The sequence below is a fragment of the Lactuca saligna genome, chromosome 1, assembly GCF_052625555.1.
Source record: "Lactuca saligna cultivar CGN05327 chromosome 1, ASM5262555v1, whole genome shotgun sequence".
NCBI lineage: Eukaryota > Viridiplantae > Streptophyta > Magnoliopsida > Asterales > Asteraceae > Lactuca > Lactuca saligna.
The window spans coordinates 90772395-90795291 of NC_136417.1; the positions used below are offsets into that span (position 1 = coordinate 90772395).

At 34.8% G+C, this 22897-nt stretch overlaps 1 protein-coding gene across 3 annotated transcripts; it reads right to left on the minus strand.

Annotated features, from left to right (window-relative positions):
• Positions 1 to 8070: 8070 nt before the first annotated feature.
• LOC145041432 (disease resistance protein RUN1-like) lies at positions 8071 to 16188 on the minus strand. 3 transcript variants are annotated; one of them, XM_078989507.1, is made up of 9 exons: positions 16034 to 16188; positions 14252 to 15002; positions 12241 to 13369; positions 11823 to 12146; positions 10819 to 11739; positions 10129 to 10735; positions 9759 to 9841; positions 8271 to 8356; positions 8071 to 8174 (listed from the first exon to the last, which is right to left on the minus strand). In XM_078989507.1, the coding sequence occupies exons 2-8, from the start codon at positions 14449 to 14451 to the stop codon at positions 8309 to 8311; spliced, it is 3312 nt and encodes a 1103-aa protein (XP_078845633.1). In that variant the 5' UTR covers positions 14452 to 15002; positions 16034 to 16188; the 3' UTR covers positions 8071 to 8174; positions 8271 to 8308. The 3 variants fall into 3 exon arrangements, with proteins under 3 accessions (XP_078845633.1, XP_078845627.1, XP_078845641.1); XM_078989501.1 differs by lacking the exon at positions 8071 to 8174 and having other exon boundaries at positions 8185 to 8356; positions 14252 to 14612; positions 14697 to 15002; XM_078989515.1 differs by lacking the exon at positions 8071 to 8174 and having other exon boundaries at positions 8185 to 8356; positions 10849 to 11739.
• Between the last annotated feature and the right edge of the window lie 6709 nt (positions 16189 to 22897).

Genomic DNA, 22897 nt, shown 5'->3' on the forward strand with positions numbered 1-22897 from the left:
TGACATTTTCGGTATTAATGAGTTAAAATGGACCTTTTTGATAAAAATTGTCCTTTTAGGACATTTTCGGTATTAATGGGCTAAAATTGACTTTTTAATAAAAATGGACCGTTTATGACATTTCTATTTAAAAAGGGCTGAAAATGAACTATTTAACAAACTTAGGCCAAATGTGCATTTTTATTTAAAATGGGCCGAAAATGGACTATTTACCAAACATGGGCCATTTTTGAACACTTTTGTAAAAATGGGCCTTAAATGAATATTTTAGTAAAAATGGCACATTGTCGACAGTTTTGGCATTTTTGGGCCATTCTCGACATTCATGGTAATAATGGGCCATTAATGACCTTTTGGTTAATGTTGGGCCATTTGTGAACATTTTAGTAAAAACGGGCCACTTATAACAATTTGGGTAAAAATTGGACTGTTCGTGACAATTTTAGAAAAATTGGAACTTTCATGACAATTCCAGTTACAATGTGCTATTTTCGACAACAACAGTAAAAACATGTTACTTTTACGCGTTCGGTAAAAATGATTATATTTTTATTACCTATGGTTTGTAGTATAAAATATACACTCGTAACATTATTTATATCGTTAAATAATGAAATTCAACGTTTGCGTAAATTTCCGTTAAGGCTCTTGTGAGACATTCCTTCACTCGTTCCTACCTAGCGTACATACAAAGTCTTGTAGTTATAAGTAGAGTCTCCTAGAGGGAAAGCGGGAATTGTGTATAGATCTATACGGGGTTGACACCCCACACCTGAGCTGTTCGATACAGCTAGATAGGCCAGTCTACGGTGACAATTACCTTTAGAAACTGACGCCTGAAGAACGTCAAGACAGACGCTCTCGTCATACTAGCATGGTTATAACGACTCACATAGAGAACAACAATACTACCAATTTACGCAATACACATACTCTACTCATGTTCCGAAGTACGAACTATGCATTCACTATTTTTCATTTAATTCAACCACTCGTGTCTTAGGGCTAAGACCACACTTTTTCATAAAGTAGAAAATACAGGATTTTCTGGGAACCACTCTCTATACACTATCAACAAGAATACACATATTCAAATTTTAATTTTTTTTTTCGGTTTGGTTTAAGACTAAACCGAATTGTAAATTTGGTTTTTGGTTCGAGTTTCGGTCTGATGAAGTTTAAATCAAACCGAACCGAAAAACCGAATTTCATAAATCAATTAATTAAAAAATATATTTTATATTTTATATTAAATAAAGTATTAATTATAAAGTAAAACTCTTTTAACCCATTTACTCGTTGGATCATTTTGTATGAAACATTAGATCTTTCTGTTTGTAACTTTAGGTTTCCATGTTAAAAACATTTTAATTTATGTTTGAAATTTTGTTAAGTTAATATTTGGTTGCCTTCGGTTCTCAAACCGAATTAGAATTCGGTTTTTGGTTTGGTCTAGAGAATTTGAATTTGATTTGGTTCGGTTTTCAAACTGGACAAAAAAATAAATAAATAAACCGAGGAAACCAATACAAGGAAACCAAAAAACCAATCTGATTCCCATCCCTAGAAGGAATACAAGGTTCAAGATCACATTTGTATGGATCCTAATAGTTCCATAATGGATAATGTTTCCAACTTTATCCATTAGAATGGTCCAAACCACCAACATCTAGTTTTTAAGTCTCACATGGACCAAAATAGCATCTATTTTAACTTAATCCATTAAGTCTAAGTCTCCACCCTTTAGATTTGAATCAATATGATGTTTAGATGGATTAATTTTTCAACTTTATCAATTACAAGGTCACAAACTTTCAAGATCTAAAATTTAGGCATTAAAGTGACCAAAAGCTCATAACACCCAAGACTAGCTAGATCTATCAAATGCATCATCAAGATTCAAACTATAAACCTCTCGAAGAAAGATCAAGGTGAACAAAGTTTGGATCTACAAGCTTTAATATGACCAACACTTCTACAAAGAGTTCATTCTTCTTCAAGATGCACTAAGAGCACTCCAAAGCACTCAAGATCACATTATTCTACAACCCTATATAATGATTTTTCACTTAAAAACATTGAACCAAAATCCATAATTCATAAAAGAAGTCTAAAACACTACTTTTCCTATTTTACGCTTTGACTCCAAAGCAAAAACCAAACTCTTGGATCACATAGTCTACATTACCTACATCTGAATGGGTCTAAACCCCTATTTCATAAAGCCTGAAGCCTTATGATACTTGATCTTCGGGTAACGGCCCCGGATTATGAAACGATTCCCATACTTAAATTAGATTTTGTCCTCGAAATCATTCCTTACTATCTCCTCTTCCGAACCAAATGATCCTGATTGAACTCCCTGAATCACGAAGATGACTAGGAAAGTCACCTCACTCCGATAACCACCCAACCTTACTACTGTCAAATCCAAAATAACGGATATCACAAGCTCTAATGAAGAATGCACCTGAAATTTGCTCTAAGGCCACAAGTGTCCAATTGCTACGCCTGAAACTAAAAACCTTAATCGATGTCTGACTAATAGGAAGACAAAAACATTCCCACAATGAATCAACCTCATAACCCGAACCGCACAAACCTATCTGTACTGAATAAATTTACGTATACCTGAAACATATACGCCCTGACCACTTACCTGTACCGAAAAATCCTTATTGAAAACAAAATTAGCTCCCGAATCAAAAATTGAACAGGTATAGGGGGTCCTAGTGTATCTGCCAACAAGACTCCATCATTTATTCACTCCTAATGAAGGAAAACTTAACCAACCAATGATCGAAGGATCACCAAGTGCACTTAACCCTAGTGATGGCTACAAATTGAACCGAATACTCACATCACATTTGGCCCAAACGAAGCCTACGATTTCCCAAGTATTAAAAATGTTGAGCCCCAGTCGCAACCCTTTACCCAACCCTGTGATGATCTAAAGCATATTAAAGAATGCCACGAGCCAAGTCATAGACTTCCATCACTGTTACCACCGCCTACCAACCTAGTGAATGTTACGGTTGCTCCACAGTCTTATAACACTTCCACAACCATGTGGTAAAACCTATTATGAGTATATATTAAATTATGTGAAACACTAAAAGAAATTATGATATTTAATTGAATTGTTGCTGAATTAAACAATATAATTGTTTTTTGTAGTGATTACACAACATTTTGTTGGAGTTACCCACTAAGCTCTTGTAGCTTACTTTTATTGCTGTTTGGCTTTCAGGTAGGGATGAGTAGTTTGTCCCAAATCCTGATCCCGTACCAGTACAGTACGTTGTACTGTACTGAATTGGTATCGAACCTTACTTCAAATAAACAAAATTTGGAATTTGGTACCGTCGGTACCTATACTTGTACTGAAAACTGATACCATTCTCGGTACCGGTATCAGTAATGTTAATTCGGTTCGATACTCGGGATTGACTTTTGATCAAATTCGGTTTTCAAGAAATCGGGGATGGTACAGATCAGTGTTGGTTCTGTCACACGCTTATCCGTACTTTTAGGTTTAGGTAAACATGTAGGTTGGTTGTGTCCCACACTTATCCGTACTTTTAGGTTTAGGTAAACATGTAGGTTATAAAGCTGATCGCTAAGAGATAGCAAGACTATAGAAGGATGCTAATGCTTGATTTGGATCTTCGTATTACTATTTTTGTATACGATCATTTTAATAACTTCTTATATTTAACTAGTTAGTATAAGTGCACACCAAGTTGTTTTATAAAATTAAAAAAGTTAGATGTATCTTTTATTGATTTGTTGGGCGTTACATGTCAGCCTTCTTGGCTATTGTTCAAAAGAAAATGTATTCTTAACTTAATTTTTAGACCTCAAACTCTCATAATCCTACCTAGTATGAATACACATATTCATGCAAGAAAAGTTCTTTGTCACGACTTTAGTTTTTGCTTAACTCAAAAATTCTTAAGAAATACATTTCATGAATGCAAAAAGAAGTGCATATAATATAACAAATAGAACACAAAGTTTTACAGAAAGCAAAAACTATTCTCAATACAGCACAAAATCATATATAGGGACCCATATATATGGGTAGAAACTAAACTGATGGTCAACTAAAAGGACAACACTACTTTCTAGTTACGTCGTCTTGCCTTGAAATGTCAAAACCTTTACATTATATCCTCGTTCACCGATTTCTTCTATGAGACCAAACATATAAATTCATATACATATTAAAAATATTATTTCTATTATACCTTAATTTAGTTATTACGCTCATTAATACATATCTTTTTAATTAGTTGGTCCACATAATAAGATCAAACTAAATAGTTACCATCCAGTGAATTTATTAAATTTATTGGTCAACTAAATAAATGATCATGTTAATAAGCCCATATGAATATTCTTATGATATGTTTTATATATTCTCACTATGATGACTAAAAATAAGTTAAATTAGATTCTTTTATAATTTGTACATGGAACATATATTATGGTATCGACTTAGACGTCTACGCACGGATATATGTAGAAAAATTAACATTTAGCAATTATTCAAAGGGCTAATGCCATAAAAGTCCTTAAATTTTTAAGAAATATTTGGTTTTACCCTTTGAGTACTTTTAGGTTCAGTAATGCCTAAAGTTTACATAATTCTTTGCGTTTTCACCCTTTTAGGCGGTTTCCCGGGTTTCCAACCTTTTGTCTGCACATGTGGTGCGCCACATTAGCGCTAGATGGGCTCTTTTCGCTGACATGGTGCTGCCTTGGTGTAACAATTGAGTTTTTGTTAAGTTTACATTTTAGCCTGTTATGCAAAAGGTTTACATTTTGCCCCTTTAGCTAGTACGTGGGGTGTACTCTAGAGTATGTTTGGCGTACTAGCCTAATCTGGATCGGGGGACTCATCCACGTACGTCGGGCATACGTGGTGCAGAGGCAAACCCTAATTTTTATTGTTTGCACCCTATTTATACATCTTAAACCCACCTCTTAAACATTATTGATATGCCTCCATCTCCCTTTACCTTTAAAACGAAACCCTAAGAGCTTTTGGTAAGATTTGAGCTTGAAAGTGATTTGTTAGTGTTTTGTGGTGAAGCAGAAGAAAAGGGAACCTTGGAGGACTAGCTTGAGCTTGTAGATCTAAAATTACCTTCTTATTTGCAAGATTTTTGATGTAAAACCTCCCACCATGATGATCATTTGTGTTAAACCTTTTTATGGAGTCTTGTGTGCGTTTTGAAGTCTTTTGTATTAAACTTGAGCTTTTGATCTACTCCAGAAGCCATGGATGTTAGATCTTAGCTCCAATAAGGCTCATAATTAATACAATGCAAACTTTATGGATGTTATTGTTCCATGCAAGTATTAAGACCTTTATTAAGCTCTTTTTGATCCTTGAGTCCCATTAAGCCATGCATGGGTGTAAAGTTGCCAACTTTACGTGAAAAGTCACCCTTTAGGACCTGATCTGAGAGTTTGGCTTAACCGATTAAGTGCTTAATGGAGTGCGTTGCCAATCTGGAGTGTATGCTAGGCATACCTAGCTGATACGCTGTGCGTACTGACCCCGGAAGGAGCATGCCTTGCATACTCAATAGATGGATTTTGGGCTTGACGTTCTCGATATTGGGCCGTGTTTTGGACTTTGAAGTTTGCACCTTGTTGGGCCATTAGACTTCTGATTTTACGTTGTTGCTAGTATTTTGGGTTCCTTTGGATTTAGGCCCATGATGGGTTTGGGCCGAATTTAGAAGATTGGGCCATATTGGGCCTTGGGTTGCAACTTAGGATTTGGGCCAAGTGAGAAAAAGGGTAAAATGGTCTTTTACCCTGGTTATGGGTTAAGTAGCTTAGATTCTTGGTTGGATCGAGATCCAATTATTAATTGGAGTGGGTTGTCAATTTGGAGAGTACGCTAGGCATACCTAGCTGGTACGCTGCATGTACCGACCCCGGAAGGAGTACGCCTCGCGTAGTCAGCCGATGGATTTTGGGCTTGACGTTTTTGGTATTGGGCCATGTTTTGGAATTTGAAGTTTGCGCCTTGTTGGGCCATTAGACTTCTGATTTTAGGTTGTTGCTAAGATTTTGGGCTCCTTTGGATTTAGGCCCATGATGGGTTTGGGCTTGATTTAGAAGATTGGGCCATATTGGGCCTTGGGTTGCTACTTAGGATTTGGGCCTTGGCTTTGGGCCAAGTGAGAATAAGGGTAAAATGGTCTTTTATCCTGGTTGTGGGTTAAGTAGCTTAGATTCTTGGTTGGGTTGAGATCCAATTATTAATTGGATATTATTTTGATGATGATAGCGTGGGATCTTCCGAACCAGTAGATAGAGATTCATTTGAGTGTTTCTGCAGCTAGAGGTGAGTTTCCTCACTGTTTTTAGTGGGTCCGAAGGCACCAATGTCGGACCATGGTTTGATATGTTAGGATGCTAGTTGTTTGCGTGACTCTTGCATGTGATATGTGTTTATATGTTTACCAGGCAAGGTCGGATGCTGGGCGGGGCCCGATGACCATCCTGTATGCTATTTATCTTTGTGATTATTCCATGTGCTATATGTTTATATGCTTTTATGTTTATATGTATATGGGGCGGGGCTCGATGTCAGGTGGGGCGTGATGACTGACAAATCTATATGTTGGGCGAGGCCCACCAATTACATGAGAAGACATGGATCGAAAAGCAAGTCATGGGTTTTCTCAGTTAAGGTATTGATCACAAAGTAACACAAAAATTGATGAACTCTGCAATAATTTTGCTTTCAGAAAAGACAACTCATGAAGATTATTTGTATCTTTTTCAATTTTGGTTCTTAAGAATGAAAATTAAGAAATGCTATTATCCAAATAACCAATGAAAAAATAGAGATTCAAATGAGGTGTGTATGTTGACAGAGTGTCACCAATTTACAAAGCATTTAGATAATTAGATTGTTTTTGCTAGCTTGCTTCCTCTTCTACGTGCTTTACAGAAGTTCCAGTGACAATCTGTTGTTGATGATATGATTGGAATGGTATGTCATGAAATATTGATTTCATGGCATTATATTTACAAATGCTAATGAAATATGCTTACTAAGTTCCATTTATATATGAAAATTATAATATGGAACTTTTTAACGGATAATAATTGTTATATGAAATCCAAATGTTCTACAAGAAAGTTTAACATGAGTAATTATACAAGGAAACAGCAAAATGTCCAATGAGAAAGGCCTGTGTGTTATATGAACTTATAAAATTGAGTAAGGCTCCGTTTGATAGTGAGCTGATTGGGTCCAATCAGCAATTTTGGCTGACTCCGGCTGGATCCGCTCGTTTGCTAAAGCCCCAAAATGTCCGACTCGGTCAGCAATGATTGACCTACCTCCTTACTCGGTCCACGATTGAAAGAGAGCTGATCGAGTCCGTCCTTCATCTTTCTCATTTATGCCCTTCGCGTTGCTTCCTTCGTACTATGCCAAGAGTTCAAGAACGCAGGTTCCCTTCAATCGATCGCATAGTTTCTCCCATAGTCACCAGGATCGACAAACTACATACACGACCTGGAACGTGAAATGTGTCGATCCCAATTTTGTATCTGATTCAATTTGGCATCGAGAGTTGATCGACTCCGGAACACGAATTGGTCAAATTTGGATCATAAACCGGTATGATTGGAACTCAAATTGGTCTCCGACTGATTTAATTGAAATCCGATTTTCTTCTCTGTGGTGTGATTACGATAATTTGACAAATCGATTGCTTACATATGTGCAGATCGTTGTCCACTGTTTTGAGTTAATGGCTTCAGTTTTTGAAATTCTCGATTTGTTGCTGGGATTTTTTGTTGTTGTTTGTTGTGCTAGTTTACTGTGCTCGTTGCTGTTGATTGTTCAGTTTTTTTTTTTTGTTATTGTTTGTGACAAAAGGTTCCAATGATAATCTCTTGTTGACTATCAATTTGAAAAAGGAAACAAGAGAACAAAAACGATGACGTTGTGTGTCTGTTGTATAATCAAACAGAATCAACAAGTCTTTTCTCTCATTCACATGAACCAAATCAACAAAACAACAAAAGTAATAAAAACAACATTACGACTTATATCATATTCCTTACATATGGTATTAACTAACTAAAAAACCATTCATATTGTTTTCCCCTGTTTTTGGCATTCAAAGATACAACTATCAAAACAAAAACAGAAAAAGATAAATCATTACTAGAGGTGACAACAAGCAAACCAACTTAATTCTTCCAGAAAAAATTAGGATATAACTCACTGAGTTTCAAATTCAGACAGTAATTCAACATCTCCTTCTCAAGCATTTTCATTTGAAGTGTGGGACCTAGAAGATTCCCCCTCGCCCTATGAATAAAGGAAAAGAAAAAAAATTATAAAATCTCACAAAGTATATGCACAATATAATACAAAATGCTATGAAAACGAATACATCAATTTTAAAGCATTAGCTACAGAGTCACTAACTGAAACCCTTGACTTGTGTAGTATGCTTGTTAGCAAGTTGAAAAGGCTTCACGTGAATAAAAAGAGAGAAAAATTTAATTATATGTCTAGTCTAGGAGGTCAAACAGTGAGAATTGTAATCTAAACATCTAAAGATTTTATCAATTTATCAATACATGAGGACGTAACGAAAACTGATTGTTCAAAGTGCAACACAATGTGGTGGATAATTGCCATTGATTAGAGGGAACTCATAGATCTCTAGTAGTTAAATAATAGTTCAACATTATATAAAGTTTATTGGAGGAAATACAAACTATGAAGCAAACCCCAGTGCATTTGTGGCAAATTAACCAGAGATAGAAGCTGAGGAAAGTTGAGTTCCAAAACATGTGATGAAATTTTGGATTTTCTAAAAAAACAAGTTCCACAAATTCATAAAGAATCCAAACAAAGGAAATTATCTTTTAGAAAAGATTAAAAACAACAACCTCCAGCTAACACCTTCCAGAATGCTAGCCCATAGTATAAACCTCCAAATATGAAGATCTATGAAAGCTCAACTGGCCAGTGATGAGGTTGTTAAGTTTCACAGATATGGTAGAGAAAAATACCATTTTTTCAATGATTTCAATGCAAAAAAAAAAGTGGTGAAGCATGGATCATATAAATTCTAGAAATATCAAGAAAAGCTGAGACGAATGAGAAAGTGCAGATGGGAAAAATGTGGTGAAGAAATATCAACTGAAGCGGAGATCTGGTCATCATCTGATGGGAAAAATGTTAACTTCTTCCTTAGGGTCGCTAATCAGATATCAAGAACTCATCAAAGGATCAAGTATTTGATTTTTGATTTTTTCCAACTCTAATATTTCTATTAATGAACTCAAAGAGCATCTTGAAAATGTTCCCTCTAAACAAGTAGAGAAATCGACTCAAATTCAAAAAGTAGAGGAAAATGAATTGGTGGAAGTTCAGAATGAGAAAGAGGCCCTTCAGGCAAAGACTAAGACTGTAGTAATGAAGTACAATAGAGGCAATATTGTATAAGATTTTGAGGGAAGAGAGAACTGAATTAAATAAAAACCAGAAGACCTTGATAACAACCAAAAAAACGGAATTTAGAGCCCTGAATGAAGGAATTAGTTATCCATGGATGGTCTGATGCGTTATCCGGTTGATGGGTAGGCATGGGTGTCAAAAATATGATACATATATATATATATATATATATATATATATATAGATGTGTATGCCTTTATTCATGTGATGAGAGAAAGGTTTGGGTGTCAAAAAAGTATACCTCAGATGCACGACCATGACCAAGTATGTTAGGTTTCCTCTTCCTGGGGGATAAAGCTCTAAACCAACACTTTTCCTTTTGTGCTGAAAACAGATAAACAGTTATGTGTTAATTATTACTCACAAATATCCACTTGGAAAAAGTAGTTTGTACTGGTCTCGATATATTTATGTGACCCAACATATCAAGACTTAACATTGACGCATTCAGACAGATCATTACTTGGGTCGATTCATTTAAAAGTTACAAGTAGAAATTTTATTTTTCATATTTTATTAAAACAAACTCTTATAGTAGAGGTCAATAAAATCAATGTTAAATGGGTCGATTTGGGTTATAAGAAACTCTTATAGTAGACATCATGGGTTACCTTGAAAGTTTGGGCCATCCGGAACGAATTGACGATGATATGGATACAAAATAATCCCATAATAAAAAAATCGCTTGTTGTTTAGGAGGTATTGTCCTGTTGTTGTTTGAAAAGGAGAGAGATCTCCACCAATTATGTGATTCCATGACTTGTAATAACCCAATGCATCTTCTTCTTTTTTTTCTTCCCCTTCATCATACACAAGACTCACCCCACACTCCTTTACAACTTCATTATCTAGATTTGTAACAGTAATGGTAACCAGGTCACCTCCTTCCATCTCATTCATCCCAAACATCCAATGACTTAACACCACCCTATAATTTTGATTTGGACTAAATTCATCCCTGTAACGTTCGTACATCCATATGTAGTTCTTTGTTATATTACTAATTGTGATCATTGGCGTAAGGTTGAATGGAGGCAGCTCATCCAAAACTTGCCTTGTCTGCACAGAGCAGAAGTTGAGTCCTATAAGGAGGTTGTTTGGAGATAATGATGGGATGGTAAATGATATTGATGACCCCAAGCTTCTATGCCTAAACCAACTCGGCATCTCCTCTGCCTCATACCTTGTGCTAAATATTCCAAATTCATAAATCATCACCTGCCAAATACAACCCACCTTAATTAATCACCATAACAATTATACTAGCATAAAGACAGACATTTAAGTTAACTAGACAAAACCTTAATTTCAGATTCTGAAGAATTAGTTACCATGCATCTTTCGTTAAGGAAGTCTAAATTACTCCAGCCCAAGCTATGTAATACCTTTTCCTCAACACTCACCATTGCTTGGATTTTCACCAAGCCTTCAATTTCATAAGAACCAAGTGCGTGAACTATCCAAGATGCGTAACCTATCCATCTTATTGATAACTGGAGTGGGGACATTTCAGGATCAAATACAACTTTTTCTATACGATACAAAACATGATCAGGATTAATAAACAACTCTCTTAGTGTACGTGGAGGATACTCAACTGACTTCAATTTTTTACACTTCCCCATACTAAGTATCTCAAGTCTAGGAAGAGATCTCACACAATTGGGCATGGAATTGATAGGATTGCCATCTAAATATAACTCCTTTAACATGGATAGGCAACTAAAGTCCATGGGAAAGGATTCATTAGACAACTTGTTCTTTGCAAGTGACAAACTTACTAAAGACCTTGGTAAAGACATTGCAATGGACTTCAAATCATGTGGTATAACACCCATAAAGGCATAGAAAGAGGTTCTTCTGTTTATACCAATGTTGTTAACAGTGCAAGTATCCAATAAATCCATATCCATATTCTTGATTCGAGATTCACCAAGATTACAGCCATCTAACAACATTGTTTTAACCTTCTTTAACATGCCTATAATTCTTGGAAGTTTTTCAAGCTTCTTGCAGTAGCTCAGATCAACTAGAACAAGTTTAACACAATGCCCAATTGATTCACAAACATCAAGCAAACCAATGCAATTTCTAAGCATCAACATCTCAAGCGCAGGGAGTTGATCAAAATCACCAACACTATGAAGTTGTTTGCAGTAACTTAAATTAAGAATCTTCAGTGAACCAAATAACATTTTCTCTTTGAAGAAGAATCCATCCAACTTCAAAAAGGAGATAAGTTAGTACAGTATTGAATTTTATCTATCAACTCACATGCATGAATAACAAATGAAGATAAGTTTACCTTTTTCCTCTTCTCAAGTCGTTGTGGATTACTATAACAACTGACAAATGATTCAATATTGCTATATGACATGTCAAGAGCAACAAGATTCTCTATAGGTAAGTTTAAAGGTATAGACATTAAAGGAAACCCATGCATACACAGGCATCTTAATTCCCCTGGAAAGTTCTCATAAGACCCATGCATGTGCACATAATTGAGTTGTAGTAGCATAAGATTATCCATGTTACTCAATGCATCTGTTTTAAGCTCATATGATGCTCCCAACTTCTCTTTCTCAAGCATGCGCATGTCAAGGGAAAGGCCTAGAAGATTTCCCTTACCCTAAGAAGAAACAAAAACAGAATGAAAATAAACAAATTAGGTAATACAAAGTATTTTGGATATGCATGCTACTAAAAGCATAATGGCTTCTTACCTTTTTTTGTTTCAACACTCTAAATGACTCCTTATGACACCATAATTGACTTCTCTTCCATGGCTTGTTAGGTGACTCTTGACCTACTTCAAATCTTCCCATCTCTTGAACCAATTGATGCATCTTCAATTCATTATTCCATCCAATACTAAGAAGACATTTATCAATGAGATTCGTAATTCCGGATCTTGTGTTTATATCACATGCCTCTAATATTGTTTCGCTAACATATCTATCTATTCCAACAAAAAAACAAGCAATATGCTTAAACAAGTCCTTATCGTTTTTAGATGGCAAAGAATCGAAACTCATTCTCAAGACATTATTTACAGGGGAACTAACTTCTTTCTTTAGCCCTTCAATGAACCCTTCCCAGTAAGCCATATCCCGATTATGCAGAGACTTGCCCAAAACTTCAAGAGCCAATGGATGTCCCTGACAATACTTCACAAGCTTATCGAAAACCTCTTCATAACCTGCCTTGGGATGGTTACAAGTGAATGCATGTGAAAACAAAAGTTGTCGTGATTCACTCTCATGTAATCCTTCAAGGAAGTGTTCTACATGCTTGGGTTTAATGTTTGTTTTGAATAGTGCACAACTCTCTGTCAGCCATCTGTCCTTTGTTGTTATTATAACTTTGCTTCCAGGATGAAAACCTTTGCTTCCAAGTAATGCATCCAACTGAACAAGATTACTAATATCATCAAGAACAAGAAACACCCTTTTACGGGCCAATGCATTCTCTATCTTTGAGGTATATATTGAAACATCATGAACTTTAATTGAACTTGCTTTTGAAATGTCATTGCATAGTTGTTCTTGTAAATCAAGCAACCCATTAAACTTTCCATCACATATCCTACTGATATCTTCAATACAACTGCATTTGTGGAATTCACGAGAATATATCTCATAGACGTGTTTTGCTAAAGATGTCTTACCGATCCCTCCTATACCATAAATAGTGAGTATGTCTGCCGTGTGTGAGGATCCATCTTTCAACCATGAGGTGATGAAGTTAATGGAATAGTCCATACCAATAAGTATTGGTCGAACACTCTGTAAGGGTACATGTAATCTACGGTAGATGTCCTTTATAATTTCTTCAATAAACTTCGTCTCAAACCTGAAACTTGATTTAATAAGAACTACAAAACACAATCCACAAAACTAATAAACAAGATTTGTAGATTTCATTTATATAAAGATCCATATAAAAAATATATCACAAGTGCTAGTGTTAGATATATGTAGAATAGAGTTTATTTGCTTATTTGCTTTTCCATTATTACTTTATTTCTCTTTCCTGTTTTAGGTACTAGTTTGTGTATAAATGAGGGCTTAAATGCCTCTTTATCAATGACAAGATAATATTCCAGAAATTTGATTCCTTCACAACAACTATTAGTTTTAAACTTTTAATTAAGTTCTTCACCTCAAACCATATTGTCTTTTCATTTGAACCCTATACATATCTAATGTGTAAGGTCATAAATATTTATGTATAATAAGACCAAAACTACAATGTAATACAAGTTTTCACTAATGGGCCTTGTAACTTCACTGTGTTTCTACAAGACCATCAAACTTAACTACCAATGTTGCGAGTCCTAAAAAAAATGTCAGTAGGTTATCCTTTACTACTTACAACCGAAATTAGTTATCATAAAAGACACTATGATTTGAAGGTAGCATGATATAACTAAGAGTAGATGTATAGCAACCTACTTAAAATTTGGTTTTAATAAAAGGGTTAATTAGTTATTTATGCAACAACATTTTGTCTTTTTTTCCCAATTTATGCAACAATCTTATATTTATACAAAATATACGACAGTTTGTCTTTTTCCCGATTTATGCAACAATGTTATATTTATACAAAATATGTATCTTAGTTATCCTACTGTATCAAATATATGTCTATTTGATAATATTAAAAAAGAACATACCGAAATGTGTAGGGTGAAGATAATATTGACATGTTTCGTATGGGTGAATATGTGGGTACCTGCCATTTACGTCATTTCCTTTTAAATTAGCAACTTCGATAAGTGCTTTATTCCATCTCTCTATCTTTTGAGCCCATTGACTTTTTTTACTTTCATCTGTCTCTTCATCCATTTTCTGTTTATGCTTAGACATTGCATCTCCAAAGCTACTTTGTTGTTTCCTAACATGGGTGGGCTCCACATGATAAAAGATGGGCATGACAATATGGTTTGATGTCACACGCTGCTCAAGGATCAGCACCAATTCATCGAGGCACCATGTTGAAGAAGCGTAATTCTTAGACAAGATGATAATAGAAGCCCGAGATGCCTTAATTGCACTTTCCAATTCTGGTTTCAGATCTTCCCCTGTTTCAATCTCTTCATCATCCAAGAAGGTAGTGATGTTTGCATCAATAAGGGCCTCATAAAGATAATTAGTAAAACTAAGACGAGTGTCAACACCTCTAAAACTTAAAAATACATCATATCTATGATCTTGAGTTGATGAATCATGACCATGAGTTAGTGAACTATGGCCATGAATTGATGAAAGAGACGAAGATCCTTCTGGAAGTTCAGAGAGAACAACCTTTATGAGTTATGTGTTGATGACTCTTTACCCTTCCCACGATTTTGAGTATTTATTTGAACTTAAGGGTGTATCTAAGTAAGCTTTGAAACTCCCCCACAGATTATTGATAATGTAAGTCGGTTTCACTGGCTTTCCTCACTTGTGCTTCAATGTCAGGATCTCAGCACATAATGCCTCTACAAAAAAAATCCAAATTATTAGTATTTACAATATGCAACGTAACTCTCATCAAAGAATTTAAACCTCAATAATGCTAATAGGAATAATAATAATAATAATATTAATACCTTTGAATTCTTCAAAATAACACTTTTAGCTAATTAAAATACAATACATATGCATCTCCAAACTTTTCCTTGTGAACTAATACGCCTAGAAAATGTTTAAATCTCATTATATAAACTCTAATTGTGTTAATATGCCAATATTTTTCCCCAAACCTTGAGTTTAGAGTTGATGTTGGAGCTATATATTGCATAATTTTTATATGTGTTTTTTAAACCTCGATTTAATTTTTTGTGTTCAGAGGCCATTCATAGTTTAATTAGTGCTAAACTCGGTTATTTTGTGTGCATGTTCCTATTTTGATTTAATTAACTCACAAATCAACACAAAATACCATTCTCCATAAAACTACAAGATCCACAATTGCCTCCCATGAAAGGCGTTGCATAAGATATAGGCAATTTCAAGCTTTCACTAAATATCAACAACCAAGTAATTTGAAGATCCAAACGGCAAAAAAAAGCTTTTAGAGATACAGGTCCCCAAAATTAGCAACAACCTTTTTAAATTTAAAATTTTCTATTACTAGATCTAGTATCATCATATTTGAAGGATTTCAACTAAAATTCGTAGGTTTGTTAATATGATATGTTTATGAAACTAACAAAAGGGTTCAATTTCAAACTCTATATTAGATGAAAGTTCAAAGTTAAACACCCATTTTGAAAAATCGAATACTAATTGAAGCTTGTTCATTATGAAGGTCTAGCTTACAATTATGAATCAGATAACATCCTTTAAAAAGAATTAAATGAAAAGAAATTGTGTTTATAAATTAGAAAATATAAAGGAATTTAGGAGGCAATTTTGGAGGGTTGAAGAATTTCCCACTGTGCAAGAACTTTTGTTCATCATTCTGCACTAGTGGAAATTGTCAAACAACATCTGAAACTAACTTATAAGAATGTGCCTTCATAGTTACCTGCCTACAGGAAGAAAAGGAGACCTGAAGCAGCGATGATATATAGAGGATGAACCAACAGTGACGAAGCTGAGAAAGAAGATGACTGAAATCTACAGATCAAGTGGTTTCAGGAATCAGGGGTGTTGCTTTTCCTTTTATTCTTTCGAGTAAACATATTTGGAGAAGAAGTCAATTGAAAAAGCCAGTGCAAATTTTATAATAGGGTTAATATTAAAGGGCAAATTTTATAATAGGGTCAATTGAAAAAGTCTGCAGCATGTCCCGCATAGAAAGTCAAAGTGAGCTGACAGCGACTTAGAGGACGTTGCAGAACCCTGTGATTATCCATCCGCTTACTAACAAATCTAAAAATTATTATGAAAATGTAGGGAAATGTGTTTTTGACTTTTTGTTTTTCTACCAACTATCACAGCTCACATCTGGATTTTATATTTTTTAGCTTAGGTTTTAAATTTTGTTAGGAATCCTCCAAACTTTGAATTATTATTATTATTATTATTTTCCTTTTATTTTTTATGAATATAATCCAAACATTTTTATGTTATAAATTCGCTAATAATTTTTTTTTTTTTTCGCATCTGGGTAACTATATTTTTTTTGTACATATCTAGGTAACAAACTTATTGGAAGTGTTCACATATGACCATTATGACCTGCTATAGCAGGTTAAATCCTAGATGTGAACGTTTTCAACAAGTTCTTTACCTATATGTGTACAAAAAAAATAGTTACCCAAATATGAACAAAACAATAAGTAAAAATTAAATTACACGAATGGTCCCTGTGGTTTGGGGGAATTTTTTTTTTTTTTTGTCTCTATCTTATTTTTTTTAACTTAAATGGTCCCTACTGTTTATTTTTGTTGCGCGTTTGGTTCTGTGTTACTTAAAAAGACTATTTTGCCCTTATTAATTTATTTTTTAATTAATTTTCTTATTTATGTATTTACTTTTTACATATTTAAAAAAATTAATAGACCACACTTATTAGTGTGGTCTATTAATTTTTTTAAATATGTAAAAAGTAAATACATAAATAAGAAAATTAATTAAAAAATAAATTAATAAGGGCATAATAGTCTTTTAGGTAAAACACAGGCCAAACGCACAACAAAAATAAACAGTAGGGACCATCAAAGTTAAAAAAATAAGTTAGGGACTAAAAACACAAATTCCCCCAAACCATAGGGACCATTCATATAATTTAATTTTTACTTTTCGTTTTGTTCATATGTGGGTAATTTTTTTTTGTACACATCTAGGTAACGAACTTGTTGAAAGCGTTCACATCTAGGATTTAATCTGCTATAACAGGTCATAATGGTCATATGTGAACACTTCCAACAAATTTGTTACATAGATGTGTACAAAAAAAGATAGTTACCCAGATGTAAACATACCGAAAAATAATTACCTTAATAAGTCTTATTCCCACTTTTTTATAATCTTCTATTACTTAAAAAAATAAAATATAAAACATCTTTTTATGTTTTTTTCTAAATGTTTTAACACTTTCATACAACTTCCAAATAACTTTTTAAAAATAATTTATTTTAAATATTACATATTCAAAACGTTTATAAACACACCACAATAGAACAGACGTTCACCCACAACCCTATAAGTGGGTAATGGTCTTTACTCATAGATTTTCCCTGAAACCAGATTCGTGCAGCCCTTGGGTAATTTTTTCCCACAGATTACCCTCAGAATTACTCACGGATTATACATGTACATATTAATCAATAGATTTACCAGAGACACTTGACCCACAAAATTACCCATAGTTTATTAATGGACAAGTTACACACAACTTATCCACTACTAGATTACCCACGGAGTATCCACAAAAAGTATTCCCACAACTTTTCAACAGCTCTGTTATTACCACCGACAGTATTTCCACGGATGTTTACCCACAAATTTTCTACATAATTGTTTCCCACGGATCTTACACATATTTTATCCGCAGAATATTACCCACGGATTTCCACAAATATTCTTTTTTGGGTGATTCTGTGGATAGTTTACGGGTAACATAACAGATTTCAAAAATTATATATTTAGAAATTACATATAATCAAAATTTTTGCAGCTAGTTAAAAAAAAAGTATAATATGACCAACAAAGTTTGAACCAAATCCATAAACTTAATCTAGAAAGTTTCAAATATCAAATCCACAAAAGTTTCATTTATCAAATCCATACACTTAATCTACGGGAAGATTCAAATACCAATAACTATAAACATAACCCTAATTGTCTGTCATGAATTTACTCCAAAGTTCTTCCTTACGTTTTTGCATAGTTTCTTGACGTGCTTTGGATTCCTCACGTTGTGTAACATCCGATTCGAGGTATCTTTCATTTTGAGCCTTGGTGTGAATATAGTTTGCAAATTTGGTGTCTAGAGGCATTATTGTAATTTTTGCAAAGGATGCACGTACGTTGGGAGTACTTCTAGTACGCATGACGTACGTGATCAGGGGACAAACCCTAATTTTAGGGTTTGGACTATATTTAAGCAACCTTATGCCCAAGATTTTCTCATTACCAACCTCCTTAGCCTCTTTTGGAGTCCCATTTCGAAACCTTAACCCATTTCAAGAGAGAGTTGATATTTATGGATGTTTTGGTGTGTATTTGGTGTTTCTTCAAGAGAAGAAGCTTGTTGAGGAGGATTGATCAAGGAGGAGCTTGTAGATCCAGATTGCATTCATCATTTTCAGCTTCATAAAGGTTTAAAGCTTTGACCTTGCTCATTCTATGCTTGGATCTAGATCTAGTAGAGTTTTGGCCAGTTTTTGGTCTCATGAATGAGATCTAGTTGGAATTTTCCATTCCATAAGTTATGAGTTGCTCCTCTTGATGTTTCTGAGATGCCTAGTCCATAAAGTTTGCACCTTGATGGTTCAGGATCAACTATGCATGAGTATATGTCCATTTGGTGAAAGTAGGATGTTAAATCTAAGGTTTGAGTCCATTTAAGCCATGTAAAGGCACCAAGTTAGTAACTTTATGGATTAAGACGTTCCCCAAGGCCTGGATCTCAAAAATAGACATTTGGTCTTAAAGCATTAAGTGCTTAATGAGGTTTTGGTGATTAGAGGTGTATGGCGGGCGTACTATAGCATACGCGGATGAGACTTTGTAATTTTGGTCGCAAGATAGTATTTTGCGTGTACTCTGGTTGTATGCTAAGCATACTCAATCTTGGGACTGATGGGCTTTTTTGATTTGGGCCCATATTGAGTCTTGAGTATCTTTTAGGATTTGGGCCATTATTGGGCTTTTTGTGCCTTTGAGTTTGGGCCACAGACATTGGGCCAACTAAGTGAAGGGTAAAACGGTATTTTACCCTGGGAGTTGGGAATAGTTTATTAAAGTCCTAATTATGGTTATGACCTGATTATTAATTAGGGTTTTAGTTGATTGATTAATGTGGGGTTCTCCGATTTAGTAGCCCAAGCATCTATTCGATTGTCAGTGGACTGAGGTGAGTTTGCTCACTATACTATAGGACACTAAGGATTGTATGTGCTTGTAGTCCTTTTGGCTCCTGTTGTATGTGTCGTATGCATGTGTGCCTGTTTGCTATATGTATGTAGGGTGAAATAGACCTAGTATAGCCTAACATATTAGTTGAAATAGACTCGGGGGTGAATTAGAACCAGGGGTGAAATAGACCCGGTATAGCCTTGGGATGATATATGAGTTAAAATAGACTCGTGGCTAAAATAGACCCGGTACAGACTTTAGCTGACATATGTGTATGGTATACGGTATATTGGGGAACTCGCTAAACTTTGTGCTTGTGGTTTTTAGTTTATGTTTCAGGTGCTTCTGGTTCGAAGGGGAAGAGCTCAGGATGATCACATTGCACAAACCATAATTTTCTGCTTTATTGACTCTGACATATTTTTGGAATGTTTATGGATACTCTCTGAATACTTTTGGTTTTGACAAACATGTTTGGTTGATGGTTTATTTAATATAAAAACAAAAATCTTTGGTTCTGAGTTTTGGGACGTTACATGTTCTTTGGGACATAATATATCATCCATAGTTAGCGTTACAAATAAAATTTATGTGTAAAAAATAACACATTCGTATGTCTTATTAAGTACTTGTTTTGTTGGTGATCATATTGACAGTAAAAATAAGTTTCTCATTCTTATTAGTATTTTTTTTTACCAAAACCAGTGCCACTAGCTTTAAACTTGACACTTAACATGATATATATTATGTAGTTGGCATTACAAAATAAAATTTATACATAAAAAATAACATATAAGTATGGTCTCTTGGTCTTTGTTGAAATTAGGGCCTAACTTTTGACCCAAGTAAAATGTAAACAAAGCTTATTAAAAAATTCTTATAAGTCAACGAAGTCTATGCCATAAAACGGATCAGAATACTTATTTCTATTACCGAAACTCCTCCAAACATTCATTCCTCTACATTTTGAGTATTTTAAGTGAATAACACACAACTATATACATATACCACAACCATAACTGAAAACTAAGCTTTAGAAAATCAACTTAACATCCTCCGGTGGCTCTTACAGATCTGGAGATGTAACTCACATCGAAGACTCTAAAATCAACATCGATATGAACAATAAATTGTCAAACGCATGACCTGTTAACTGATCTCCTTGTCCTTGTAAGTTCTAGCAACTGCTAGCATTATCTTCCATCTATAATTCAAAATTCAACTCCTTTTGTGTGTTCAAAAACACCTTTAACTTCTTGGGTAACTGAATGACTTGGAATTGATAATATAACATGTTAGCTTCTTAGGGTTCAAAGGATGTATGTCATTGTTACTATAAGATGTAGGGAAAGGACTATCTTCATTAAAAAGGAAAAAAAATCTTTTGCTATTTGTATGAGTGCTTGAGAAACTAAATACCACGATCTAAATTGGTTGTTGAGTGCAAATTTAGATCTTCCGGAGGTCAATGGTTATGAGCTATGGGTGCTTTTTATATCATGGATTTAGCTGGTTTTGGGTGAGTATTCATAGGTTTGTATACACACTAATGGGTCCCACAACCAAAATAGGGAAGGTAAATCACAAAGTCCCCAAGGCAAGGAATGTGATGCTCAGACTTGAACTTGTGACCTTCTTAACCACTAAGGTTAGCATGTGGAAGTGTTTTATAACAAGTATACACAATAAATTTTGTCTACTTTTACAAACACTTGTGATGTATTTTAGTTTGTGTATTGAACTCATGGTTATTTCTTTATATGTTTAAAAAACACCTATATATATATATATATATATATATATATATATATATATATATATATATATATATAGGGTATCAAGGAGTCAAAGGCATGGTTTTTGTGTAAAACCAAGTGGCACGAAATGACCATAAGGAGGTTGTGACGTAATAGGTTGAAATTGATGAACACATCCAAGAGGGTCTGTCACGACGTGACAAGAGGATGGTTACATTGTGAAGATGGTTACAGCCCAAGCCCTAAAATTTTAGGATATATTCCATATTTAAGGATCTTAAATCATGACCTAAGGTATCCTATCAGCCTCCACTCATTTCTTATGAAACCCTAGCTCCATTAATGAGTTCTTAAGCCTTTGGTGGTATCTAGGTGAATTGAAGGAGAAGGGATTATCTTTGGAGCATAGATTTAGCTTGCAAGCCTCATTAGCATCTTCTAAAAAGTCCTATAGACCTTTGTGAGTATTCAACCTTCAAGTTTTATGGTTTCTTGTTGCTATATCTAGAGTTTTATGCATTATTTTCCATGATTAGATTAGTTAGAGTGTTGTGATTCCATAAAGTTGGGAACTTTATGGGTCCTTAGAATCCCTTGGTGGTTAGTTGTGCTAGATTTGAAGTTTGGTAAAGTTTAATCCCTTGAGGTTTTGACCTCCTTTTTCTTCATTAGTGGCCTAATTTGAGCTCAAAACTTGTAGTGTGCATGTAATACCTTAAATCATCGATTTTTATGGCTTTTGGGGTGCATGGAATCCTTCTGGAGGAGATGAGTTCGTAGCTTAATGGATTAAGGGCTTACGCCAGGAAGCTACCCTTCAGGCAGTTCTCACGGCATGACAAGGTGCATGTAATGTCGTGACGACTAAAGACTTGTGACTATTTTGTCTTTAGATGGCCACGATGTGACCAAGAGATTATTACATCATGAAAAGCTGTTGACCGTTCACTTTTGTTGACTGTTGACCATTGACTTTTTTGACCAGTTTGACTTTGAGTCAAACTTGACGGGTTTGGACTGTTGATTAATATTTTACCATGTTTGGGTGCTAGTAGGTTCATGGGAGCAATCACTGCCGAAAGGGAGCATGTCACAGTGTTTCTAGTTCTTCGATTTAGGTGAGTTTCTTCACTATACCCATGGGCTGAAGGCACTAATGTCGGCCTACTAGATTTGGTTATTTAGCGTTGTGTATAGGATGTTGTTGTGTGTATTAGTAGGCTGGTTATCATCTAGTGAAATGCCCTAGGGGTTGTATGTATTCACATAAGATAGCCTATGAACTCTTGATCTAGGATTTTTTTCATGGTCCTTGGTTGGTTATGGCTCTAGATTAGGATCATCTACTTAGGTGACTATCTCATCTCTGGTTAATATGGCTATGAATTCCTTGGGGATTTGTTGGTAGTGAAGCAGTGTGCTGTGAGGGCCTAGTAGGCGGTAGTGATCTGTTCGACAGGTGGACTCATAGTTGCATGTGGTTATGTGCCTCCTTGATTCTTGTTTTCTTATATTTCGACATATTGTGATGGGTTATGTTGCAGCGATCCTGCTTTGTGCTGTAAACCAAGATCCCAGGTGTTGACCGGTTATAAGACATAGACATG

What these genes read in the sequence shown, in the direction of transcription:
- LOC145041432 (XM_078989507.1), bottom strand. Translation starts at nt 14,451, where the DNA reads ATGCCCATCTTTTATCATGTGGAGCCCACCCATGTTAGGAAACAACAA. An exon ending in GGATGGCCCAAACTTTCAAG is followed by an intron (nt 9,842 to 10,128) that starts GTAACCCATGAT and finishes ATCTGTTTTCAG; the next exon opens with CACAAAAGGAAAAGTGTTGG. An exon ending in GTCATGGTCGTGCATCTGAG is followed by an intron (nt 8,357 to 9,758) that starts GTATACTTTTTT and finishes CTTTATTCATAG; the next exon opens with GGCGAGGGGGAATCTTCTAG.